Genomic DNA, 12,683 nt, shown 5'->3' with positions numbered 1-12,683 from the left:
TCTCACATCTTCCTCTTCATAATACCCCACAGATTTTCTATGGAGTTATGGTCAGACAAGTTTGCTGGCTAAAAAAGAACAGGGATGCCATGGTTCTTAAACACCACTGTGTTAAGCACTGTGTGTGAGTGCCAAGTCCTGTTGGAAAATGACATTTCCATCTCCATAAAGCTGGTCAGCAGCAGGAAGCATGAAATGCTCTAAAACTTCCTGGAGGGGTAGGGTTAGGTGGCTGTGTTGACCTTGAGCCCCAGAAAACACAGTTGACCAACACCAGCAGATGACATGGCACCCAAACCGTCACTGACTGGGGAAACTTTGAATGGACCTCAAGCAACATGGATTCTGTGCCTCTGCTCTCTTCCTCCAGACTCTAGGACCTTGAGTTCTAAAGGAAATGCAAAATTTTCATCAAAGAACATAACTTTGGACCACTGAGCAGCTGTCCAGTCCTTTTTCTCTTCAGCTCATGTGAGACACTTCTGATGCCAGGAGTGGCTTGACACAAAGAATGCAACAGCTGAAATCCATGTCTTGCATATGTCTGTGTGTGGGGGTTCTTGTAGCACTCCAGCTGCAGTCCACTCTTTGTGAATCTTCCCCACATTTTTAAATAGATTTTGTTTCACAATTCTCTTCAGGGTTTGGGTATCCCGACTAGTTGTACACTTTTTCCCTACCACATCTTTTCCTTTCTTTCACCTCTCTGTGAATGTCTTTGGACACAGAGCTCTGTGAACAGCCAGCCTCTTTAGCAATGACCTTTTGTAACTTGACCTCCTTATGCCAATGGTCATCTTTTGGATAACTGTCAAGTCAGCAGTCTTCCCCATGATTGTGTAGCATACAGAACTAGACTGAGTGACTTCAGGAAGAACCGGCCCAGCCACGCTCCACTGCTCATCAACAGCTCAGCTGTGGAGGTGGTCAGCAGCACCAAATTCCTGGGGGTGCACATCACAAACGACCTCACCTGGACTGTGAACACCATGTCTCTGGTCAAGAGGGCACAGAAACGCTTGTATTTCCTGCGGAGGATGAGAAGAGCACACCTGCCCCCGCCCATCCTTAAGACGTTCTACAGAAGCACCATAGAGAGCATTCTGACCAGCTGCCTCTCTGTGTGGTGTGGAGGCTGCAGCGCCTCCGACTGGAAGAACGTGAGGAGACTGGTGCGGACAGCAGAGAGGATCATCGGGGCCCCCCTTCCCTCCATTCAGGACATTTCATCCCAGCGCTGCGTGTCCCGAGGCCGAAACATCGTCAGTGACCCCTCACACCCCCACCATGGACTGTTCTCCCTGCTGCCCTCTGGAAAGAGGTTCCGCAGCATCCGGTGCAGGTCCACCAGGTTCCGAAACAGCTTTTTCCCACTTGCCATCAGACTGCTGAACTCTTAACTGGACTGCACTCAAAAACTGGTCTCCACTTCATACCTTGCACATGTACATAGCTAAATAACTTCTATTTCTTCTACTTCTATATATTGTATTTTATTCTGGAGTAACCTCATAACATTGGAACCTCAAAACATTGTTCTGAGCCATATGCAACGAGATTTCGTTCTGTATACACCCTGTGCATGCAAAATGATAATAAAGTCAGTCTAAGTCTAAGTCTATTTAAAGACCTTTGAAGGTGCTTTGAATTAATTGTCTTCAATATTGAACCTTTTCACAATATGCTGAATTTGGGGTTCTCATTGTCAGTAATAATCATCCATACCAAAAGAAAAACATTTGAAATATAACAGTTTATCTAATGAATGAATATGATATACGCATATGATATATGATTCAAATTTAACTTTTTAAATGGAATTACTCATTTAAATCAACTTTTTACCAATATTCTAATTTCATGGCCAGCAACTGTATATTAGGAAGGTGACAATAAAATACTTAGACTTACAAGTTGTTTATTTTGTATCTGGCTCTATCTGTAAACCAGCTAATGGAAAACCTCTGTGAAGCCACACATCAGGAAGACCAACTTTCACATGTAGACATAACTTGGCAAAGTAATTCTGTTAAAGGGCATTTTAAATAATCCCCAACAGTGTAGGAATTTAGAGAAATCAAAGATTATGAAGATTTTTTTTTGGATCAGTGTATTGTAAGATGTAGTACTGGGGAATAGATGGATTGCCCACCCACCATCTACAGGAATATGCTTCCAACTCTTCAAAGCTCCAAAGAGGGAAAACTGGAAATAAGTAGACCTGCAATGAGTTTTACAAGTCACCAATAATGTTACAATCTCAGAAGTAAAACCAAAAACATTCTTTTGCTTTAGACACATCAACATTGAGTGGTAGTTTCCTGCATATGCAGATCAGATTGATAAACAGGAACATGATATGGCATCTAAATAAATAAGAATACAAATATGACTGGTCATTTAAAATGGAAAAGCAATCAGTTATAAAAATGAATGAGAAACTCTTTAGTTGAAAGAGCTTTAATCAAACAGTTAAGTGTAATGTACAGAATTGCACGCTAGACAGCGGAATCTATGCACTCCAACAGTGTTCATGTTTATGATTCATTTGTGGCTCTTCATGTCAAGCAACAGCCAGCAATGAACAGAGAGAGGTGCGTCTACTTTTCAGGTCCTAATCCTCTTGCAAGGTTGTCGCTGGTTTCAGCAGCGTCCTTTAAGACTTGCATCAGCATGGCATTCCTCTGCCTCGTCTCTTCCATCCTCACTGGGTTTGATTCAGGGAGGTTCTGGTGGGTAGTGGACATAAAAGAACCCAGGTAATTCATGATAAACTGAGTTCATTTGATTTGAAAACAAACAAAAAAAAAACTAAAAACGTACAATTATAAAAAACAGAACAAAAGATTTTTTTCTTCAACAAAATATTTGCTAATGTAAAATGTAAGGTAAAAAACAATCTGGAAGCACAAAAACCTTTAAATTACAGACCTTTGTACAGGAGACTCATGTTCACTGATAGAAAACTCCAATCTAACGTTTTAAACAAGAACTTGAAAACCCTTACAAATAGTCAAAGATTATTTCACTTCATAAATGTGTGTAAGTGACAGTCATTAAACAAATGAGATTTGGTGTGTTTTAATTATAAACTGACAGTTCTCATCTGTATTAGGAAATAAAGAGCCCTATTTGGCAGGCTTGGATCTGCCTAAGATTCCTTCCTCAAAGTGAGGGACAATTGTGTGATTTTTGACAATCAGGAGGACATTTAGGACTTTTCACAACTGTTACTAATTGCACTCCTACATTTTGAGTATGTTTGATACAGTTTTAATTGTGAAAGAATACCGACTGTATGTAACAGGTCTGTACATACAGTGCGCATGCATAGACAAGTCAATCATTCAAACACAGAACTGTGATTTAATTAGTGGCTGGTCTAAGATGTGAAGAATAAACTCCCTTGATTTTCATACCTGACTAAAAAGATCAAGGCTTAAGTTTAAATAATGTCCTGCAAACTGCAAATAGGCAAAGCGTTAAATCCACTGACTGGCTGTCCAGGTAGGAAAACAAGCCTCTTAAACAAGGTTCTAATGATTTTCATTCAGTCAGGACTTTACTCTGACACTAGCCACATGCATTGCAGGTAGACTGTAGTAAAGCATTGATTAATGCCTGGTTTTAAAATTAGTTCACTGGACTTGTAGCCATTATTTTGTGCCCATTGTTGGACACCACACGGCAGGAACGAACCGATTGAACCTTTATACCTAGGATTTCTGTCAGCTAATGTGTGGTCTGTCAGGTTTTGAAAATGGGCGACAATCGGCCGACAGCTCTAAGATCGTAGTCTGCGCTGGGCTTTACACTAAGGAAATGAGAAAGGAGGGTCAGTGGAGAGCACCGGAGTTGAGCCCTTTTTCATTCAGTGTCATTAGCTGAAAGAGAAAAAGGTCGGAAGAGACGATAATGCCGATAATTAAAATAACGTCGATCGTTTTAATTCATCTTACGATTAATTGATTTATCGTTTATCGCGACAGGCCTATACAGCATCACTAAATTTTTCATCTGGGTTTTTTTTTTCCATATAAAAGAGCAAGGCTAATATTTGTTTTCTTCCTCTGTTTTTGTCCAGAGGTGTCCATCCAGGTTTTCTTTATACCTAATAGAACAAAAAATTTTTTATGAGCTTTATTGCAGGATGTTTGCTCCTACACAGACAATTCTGTTACATTTTTCATTCCCTCTACATTTTTTAGTGAAATATCTCAATCTAAAGCACAGGTGTCAAACTCCAGTCCTCAAGGGCTGGTGTCCTGCAGTTTTTAGATGTGCCACAAGTACAAAACACTGGAATGAAATGGCTTAATTACCTCCTTCTTGTGTAGATCAGTTCTCCAGAGCCTTAATGACCTAATTATTCTATTCAGGTGTGGTGCAGCAGAGGCACATCTAAAAGTTGCAGGACAGCGGCCCTTGAGGACTGGAGTTTGAGACTCCTGGATTAGGGTATTAAGACAGTTTATGCAATGAGATAAAAATAATTTAGTCTATTGGAATTTTTTAAAACATTGTCTATGGTATCCACAAAAGAGTTGACGTGTCATATTGTAATACTTTTTTTTTCCTGAAAAGAAAAATAGGTAATGTTTGACAATGGCTCGTTTATCAAAGTAAATTTTTTTCCAACACCTAAAAATATGTTTTTGCTGAATACATTAAATAAAATGTAATAACATTGTCATTCTCATGACTGCTGCAGTTTTAGATCTATGACCTATTACAATTCAACCATGTACATGCGCCCCTGTTTGTCTGGAGGGGTCTACCAGCAGCTACTGAGTTTTCCTTCCCTTGATATCTCAGTCTGACAATTCTACATTTCAGAGGTGCCAACATAAAAGAATTATGTAGAGTTAACCCCTCTGTGCTTTTTTGATCTTTAAAACAGCCTACAGCCAAGTCGTTACAGATGTTAATCAAAAGTAGCAGGGCTTATTTAGTAAAATAGCAGCAAATTTGCTTATTTCATAACGTCATAACCAGTAACCTTCTCTCCTCTGGTCTGTTTAACAGCTACAGTCTCAGATCAACACAGCCCTCCAGCTTTGTCAGCAGCAAAACAGTAACATTATACCTATCAGGGAAACATAGATTATATTTGCTTTGCTTTGCCCCCACATGATGACAATGATATAGTATGATCCAATGAAATATTAGATTAGATTAATATTGGTTGGTGCTATGTTGTTGTACAATTTTTTAAGATCTTGTTCAATATGCCCTTTTTTTAAACTTTGACCCCTTGCCTCTCCAAAGGTCTCTGCACAGCCCCGCACTGCACAACTAATGCGGACGCGGCTCCGCTGGTGCGAAAAACTAAACTTTACTCATCCTGCGGTTTTAACAAATAGAGCTGGAAGACATTTCCTCCTGTACCCAGAAGGAGAGCGGCGGTCTGGAGGAGCGCGGCGGCTCAATCAATCTGTCCGTTTCGAGGCAGCAAAATCACACACACACAAAAGAAATCCTAAAAAGCTAGCAGAGTTTGGGCGTGCCATGGTGTCGTAGGGGTTAGTGCGACCCGTATTTGGAGGCCTTGAGTCCTCGACGCGGCCGTCGCAGGTTCGACTCCTGAACCCGACGACATTTGCCGCATGTCTTCCCTCCTCTCCTTCCCCGTTTTCTGTCAGCCTACTGTCATATAAGGGACACTAGAGCCCACAAAAGACCCCCTGGAGGGGTAAAAAAAAAAGCTAGCAGAGTTCAATTGATCGGTTTGTATCCAACAGAATCAACTAACTGATGAACTAGCGCAGATTTCTCTGCAATTGTGGACCAGGAGGAACTTGTGAGGCACTGTGCGTTCCGACCCCAGCAGGTCAAGTGCTTGTAATTTAAGTCGAGTCGTTTAATTTAATTTATTATAAGTATTGGGGCCACATGGGTTCTGTCACTACGGAGAAAAAGTTAGATGCGTTCATCTGCTTTATGTGTGATGGGATCTGGATTCACGCTTCAATTAGGTGAATACAAACTAAACCGTATAAAAATGCGACTAAAAGCCTATGTTAATATGATTATAATTTGACGGGCAAAAATAGAACATGACCGATTTTTTAATGTCTATGGTTCAATGACGTGCGGTCAGAGAAGGCAGGTGAGTCAGGGCCTCACCTGTCATCATGGAAAAATAATATATAATGATAAAATAATTTATATTGCTGTTTTCACCCTGTGGTTTGTACTATAAAGTACCTATTTTTCATTTAGCTTAACCAATTCTGATTATTTTTTCTTCAAAATCGCTGAATTTTCCCATTTTCCCATTCAAATGCTCAGAAGCGAAGCCGGTGAGGCAGCAGCGAGTTGAGCCTCACCTGGGATTGATCAACCTCTCACTAACTGCACTGGCTGCCATTCTATGGTAGCATGCTCGTCCTGTCTGTGTGTCGACAATAAAATGGCTAAAAAACATTTAATGTATGAAATGATTTTTCATAATTTAGTTTATGTATATAATGTACAGTGTTTTTTGTCACCAACTGTGTGTGTAACGTGTTTCATGTGCTGAGGAGCGATCAGAAACGGCAGAGAACAGATTCGAGTTGAGGTAGGCAGTTCTCTTGTCTCATGGCAGGGGGCGCTCATACTCCTAGACATTGTGACTCCACAACTGCAGAGTAAGAGACAGTAACAGCGAGCTAGCCATACAGTAAAGTCGAGTGCAGAGATATATTTATAGTTTTCTCCTCTTATCACAGTGTAGGAGCCATTTATCCTTTCCTATGTTTATCGCCACCAGGGGGCGTATTTCATTTTGAGTTCTGAGTGTCTGAAGGGGGATGGGGTTTTTAAGGTCAACCCTGATTTTGCTCAGGTGTTAATGGGAAGAGGCAACAGTTTTCTACTGTGCTTGGTTTGGATTGATGTCAAATTTATGTGGATCTAAATGGAAATAGTAAGACAATGAACATTGTTCTGACAATAAATGCCTTTAGAAAAATACTAAATTTTGACTAAGAAAATTGCCAAAAATTTAAAAAGTTAAAATGGAATAAAAATGAGTGTGCCTCATCTCCTGTGATTAGTAGAATAATTTCAAAGTGATTTTAAGTCGATAGGTCACATGACCCAGAAGCTATTGAAGAAAAATACAAAATTTTGACTAAAGAAATTGATCTAAAATATAAAAAGGGTTAAAATTGACTAAAAATGAGTGTGCCTCATCCATACGGACTCGAACAATTTCACACTGATTTTGAGTTGATAGGTTACATGACCTAAAAGTTATTGAAGAAAAATACTAAATTTTCACTAAAAAAATTGACAACATTTTTTAATGAGTTAAAATGGAATAAAATTAGTGTGCCTCGTCTCCTTTGATTAGTACAATAATTTCAAAGTGATTTTGAGTCGATAGGTCACATGAACCAGAAGTTATTGAAAAAAATACTCAATTTTGACAAAAAAAATATGTCAAAAATATACATTTGAGTTAATATCAAATAAAAATGAGTGTGCCTCATCTATACGGACTCGTCAAACAATTTCACACTGATTTTGAGTTGATAGGTCACATGACCTAAAAGTTATTGAAGAAAAATATTAAATTTTGACACAAAAAAAAATCGACAAAAATTTAAAAATGAGTTAAAATGGAATAAAATTTGTGTGCCTCATCTCCTCTGATTAGTACAATAATTTCAAAGTGTTTTTGAGTCGTTGCATGACCCAGGAGTTATTAAAGAAATACTAAATTTTGACTAAAAAAAATTGCCAAAAATTTAAAAATGAGTTAATATGGAATAAAAATGAGTGTGCCTCATCTATACGGACTCGACGAACAATTTCACACTGATTTTGAGTCAATAGCTTACATGACCTAGAAGCTATTGAAGATAAATACTAAATTTCGACAAGAAATTTTTATCAAAAATATAAAAAGGGTTCAAATGAAATATAACTGAGTGTGCCTCATCTATACAGACTAGTAGACAATTTCAAAGTGGTTTTGAGTCAATAGGTCATATGACCTCGAAAATATTGTTGAAAAATGCTAACTTTTGACTAATTGCCAAAAATTTTAAAAAGCATTAAATTGGAATAAGAATGAGTGTGACTAATAGAATAATTGCAGTGATTTTGAGTCAATAGGTCACATGACCTAGAAGCTATTGAAGAAAAATATTACATTTTGACAAAAAAATCTTTAAAAAAAAGTGTTAAAATGGAAGATACATTAGTTTGCCTCATCTATACAGACTAGAATTATAATTTCACAATGGTTTTGAGTGAATGGGGCACACGACCTAGAAGCTATTAAAGAAAACATTATATTATTTAATACTAAAATTATTTAAAATGTTGAATATGACCTTAAAATTTAATAGAGGATAGTGTGTCTCATGTAAAAGCATGAATTAGTACTTTTTGTGTCAGTTGGTCACAATTCAAGGAATTTATTAACATTTATTTGTCAGGAGTGTTTAGTTCGGAAATTTGTTGACGGTCCCTAAGTGAACCTCCAAGAGCTTGGGGAGGGAGCGGTGGAGACATTAGCGTTCATAAATCGGATCAACCTTGAGCTAAACACCGCTTACTCAGCGGAACGCGAATATCGAATATCCAACTTGAAACTAACTTCACTGCGGTGTATTATACCTCCGTCTCCCTCTGTGCTTTTTTACCATTTTATTACCATTTTCTCGTAAATAATACCTGGAGATCCTCATGGATTCCAGCTCTAAACTGAGACTGAAACAGAAACTCCAGATAGGAGAGAGGCAAGGTTGAGTTTACATGAAATCACCTTCAGCATCTCTTTCCTTCGCTGTTCTCCTGGAGATATCACAGACCATAGTCCATATCCGAGCCCCATGGAAGCAATCGCCGCGGTGGAGATCAGAGTTGTCCGCATCCCGCTCATCCTGAACGGTCACTTTTTGTGGCGTCTGAACCGCCGTGCTCACTTATCTTCTTCTTCTTTTGTTGCGTTTTATGGCAGTTTACACAATTTGCGCATTACCTCCATCAACTGGACGAAGATGTAACTTCAGAAATTTAATTTTTTTTACGATACATCTTCAAAAATAAATAAATAAATACATTTACTAAATTATATTCATACTTACACACTCACACACATACTAAATCCTCTCAGCTAATTTTGTATCTTTTAAGTATTTAATAAGTGCTTGAATTATATCATATGATCGATGCTTCCCTAATAAATTATCCATAGTTACTAAACTCCCCATTACTCTTTCCAGTTCTTTCCTCTCTTTTGTATATTTCCTACAATAAATCAACACATGTTCTACTCCTTCTGTTTCCCCGCAATAAGAACAATCACCTGATGGATGTTTCCGTATTATTTTTAAACCACTATTTAAACTAGTATGCCCAATACTCACCCTGTTAATCCATATTTCCTCTCTCCTATTCATTATGCTATTATTTCTTATGATTACCTCCTTCTGTATGTAAATGCCTTCCTCTTTCTTCTAAATTCCATCTCTCCTGCCATATATTATTTATTTTATCTTTAATAATTACTTTTATTTCTGCTCTACTTAGTGGGACATCATATTCAATTTCTCTTGCTTTAACTGCTTCTTTAGCCAACTTATCTACTTTTTCATTACCTACAATTCCTTTATGTGCTGGAACCCATGTGAATTGTTGCTTTTGTTGCTTTAAACCATATATCAAATAACTAACTTCATATAAAAGATCTTGACGGCTTTCAGATTTTCCCCTTATAATACTGGTCAAGCAATACATTGAATCTGAACAGATAACTACCTTACTAGGCTTCACCTCCAGCACCCATTGTACTCACTTATACTCTGTCTGCTAGCTTTTATAATGTCCGAAAGAAGCAGCTGTACTTGGCGGTGCGGGGGAAGCCAAGACGTTAGTGATGTGTCGGTCGCTAACGATCCGGCTCTAAGAGCCGGCTCTTTGAAGTGAACGATTGGAACCGGCTCCACAATGGGAGCTGTTTTAGGATCCTATTTGGGAGCCGTTTTTTTTCTACAGTATATCGCTGTCTCTCCGCCTCCCTGTCGTTGTGCTTGTGCTCTGCAAGTGCCAGAGCCGATTGTTTTTCCCCACATCATTTTTTTTTTGTCCTGCGGTGCCTCACTGTCTCTCCCCCCCTTCTCCCTCTCCTTGCGCGTTTTGCTCTTCTGCCAGTGCTAGAGCGGAGAGTTTTTTTCCCTCGGTCGGTCCACTGCCCTCATGTCAAGAATGTGCTCCACACATCTGACCAATCACACATAGTTTCAATTAATAATGTGGCGGGAAAACACTGAAAAAAAAGTTTATCTCCACTTTTTTTGTGGAAACGGCAGGCAGTTGGCCAAGCTGTATAGCGTTTGTCGGCAGGTGTTTATGTACAGACACTCAGTCAGCGGTCAAGAAGCACAGAAAGAAGGGGAGTCAGTGTGAGAACTGAATAGGTGAAAATAAATGAGTGACAGAAAACGGAGCAAGATTTGGACTCATTTTAATGCTACATCAAGCTCCAGGGCAGAGTGCAGACTGTGCAAAGTCAGCATTTCCTATCGTGCAGGCTCGACAAACAACCTGCACAGGCACATGTGGATATCACACGCATCGGTATTGCTGGAGGAGTCGAGGCCAGAAAGGGAACCACAACCTTCTGACAGCGCGAGTGCAACAAGTACTGCAGCTGCTTCTTCAGGTGCAAGAACATCAACTGCTCCTTCGGCAACAATGTCTGCCCCCATTCCTACATCCCAGCCTGGATCCCACCTTCCTGCATCCACAACCCAGAGCTCTATGAAGCAGTTCCTGCAGAAGTCTCTAACTCCAGCAAGATAGAGCGCAATCGATGCGGAGCTTGCCAAGATGGTGGCACGTGATTTTCAGCCCTTTTCCATTGTAGAGGATGTCGGATTTAGGAGTTACTGCCATGCCCTCAATCCCATGTATGCCCTCCCCAGCCGAAAAACCCTGTCACAGAAAATAATCCCAGGCCTGTATGATGCAGCACGGGCCTCCCTGCAAGAAAGGGTGAAGAGAGCCTCAGCTGCTGTTGAAATGGACACACCATCCATGCCTGGCAAACACCATTAATCTATTTGTGAGAAATGCTCTGAGGGCTATGAAGCCCACTGTGGACAAAGTGAAGGCAATAGTGGAATTTTTCCACCGAAGCACAGCAGCCACCCAAAAACTTAAATCCACCCAGCGGCAGATGTCTATGGCAGAGCTTAAGCTCAAACAGGATTGTGTCACCCGCTGGAATTCTACATTCCATATGATCCAGCAAATGCTTGAATCAAAGGATGCAGTTATCCCAACATTGGCAGTGATCAATGCACCTGTGGCTCCTCTCAGCCAAGAGGAGTGGGAGGCTCTGCAAGAGGCCTGCAGTGTCCTGGAGCCCTTCGACCAGGTCACAGTGGAGATCAGCGCAGAGAGGTATAGTGTTCAAACATCAACTCATTGAACTTTGCTATAATATTACTATGATACCTATTAAAATTTATTATGATGTTATTATCATTGTAATTTTTTTATTTGTTAAATTATTTATTTGACAAACAGGTTTAGAAGTGGCTGAAAATAATACTACTAAATAAATAAAATTATTAGTATGTAAAGCAATTTAGAAATGAAACTTAAAATAATATTGCTAAATAGGCTATATAAATATTATATAATATATAATATTTTGATGCTTCTTTTGTCAGGTATGTTACCGGCTCCAAAATGCTGATACTGTGCAGGGGTCTTCAGAGAGTGACAGCAGAGCACCAGAGCAGAGTAACCACAGAGAGTGTGAAGGAGTTGGTGAATTCTCTCTGTTCAATCATGGACAAAAAATTCCACCGCATGGAGTACAACACAGTTCTGTCTGAAATCACCATCCTCGACCCCCGTTTCAAAAAGGTGGCCTTTAATGACAACCGAGCAGTCGACGAAGCCCTCCAAAGAATAACTACAGCAGCATCAAGGTATGGGCAGTCATCTCACCTGCAAGGGGGTCATGGAGGAGAGGAGGGAGCAGCAGCACGTGAGCTGGAGGAGCCCCAAGCATCAGCTGTTTGGAGGTTTTTTGAGGAGCAGGCAAGCGGAGACACTGCAACCAGGAATCCTACAGCTGATGCTATTCTGGAAGTGAGGTCCTACCTTGAGGAGACTCTTTTCCAGCGGAGTGCCGACCCACTGAGCTGGTGGGAGACAAAGGCACTGATCTATCCACATCTCTCTCACGTGATGGCACGTAGACTGTGCATAGTGGCAACATCCGTCCCCTCAGAGAGGATCTTCTCTAAAACTGGACAGATCATAACTGAGAGAAGGAACAGGATCGGCCCTGCCAAGCTTAGACACCTGGTGTTTCTCAACGCCAATCTGTAAATCTTTGAGTGATTTAATACAGTGAGTTCTTCATCTCTAGTGGTTCAAAACTTGTGTTGTTCACATGTTTTTTTATCTTTCATAGTTTTATACTTTAATTTAATAGCACTGTATTTGATATTTGTATTGTGGCACCTTTTCTGTTATGAAGCTGCTTTGATACTTTTTCATATTGTGGTGGGTGTTTGTATTTATATTTAACTGTTTAATTTAATTTATTTTAAGTTATTTTTGTGGAAGTGGTGCTATTTTGTGATAATTTAATTGGTTATAATAAAAGGTTTATTTATAAAGCATTGTTATGCGGCATTTTTACTCATCATAAGTGCTTAACAATG

The 12,683-nt window shown here is 39.6% G+C and overlaps 1 protein-coding gene across 1 annotated transcript; it reads right to left on the bottom strand.

Annotated features, from left to right (window-relative positions):
* Window positions 1-2,444: 2,444 nt before the first annotated feature.
* Window positions 2,445-8,939, bottom strand: LOC102222671 (ubiquinol-cytochrome-c reductase complex assembly factor 3). The gene is made up of 2 exons (XM_005816748.3): window positions 8,762-8,939; window positions 2,445-2,729 (listed from the first exon to the last, which is right to left on the bottom strand). The coding sequence occupies exons 1-2, from the start codon at window positions 8,876-8,878 to the stop codon at window positions 2,601-2,603; spliced, it is 246 nt and encodes an 81-aa protein (XP_005816805.1). The 5' UTR covers window positions 8,879-8,939; the 3' UTR covers window positions 2,445-2,600.
* Window positions 8,940-12,683: the final 3,744 nt, after the last annotated feature.

The sequence above is a fragment of the Xiphophorus maculatus genome, chromosome 12 (genome assembly GCF_002775205.1).
Source record: "Xiphophorus maculatus strain JP 163 A chromosome 12, X_maculatus-5.0-male, whole genome shotgun sequence".
Taxonomy (NCBI): domain Eukaryota; kingdom Metazoa; phylum Chordata; class Actinopteri; order Cyprinodontiformes; family Poeciliidae; genus Xiphophorus; species Xiphophorus maculatus.
Note: the sequence above shows the minus strand (reverse complement) of the source record. Positions and strands in the feature narration are given on the sequence as shown.

Bases quoted from the DNA above. Each gene is read 5' to 3' on its own strand.
- LOC102222671 (XM_005816748.3), bottom strand. From the start codon at position 8,878: ATGAGCGGGATGCGGACAACTCTGATCTCCACCGCGGCGATTGCTTCC. The intron at 2,730-8,761 runs GTGATTTCATGT...ACTACCCACCAG, and splicing joins GAAGGAAAGAGATGCTGAAG to AACCTCCCTGAATCAAACCC.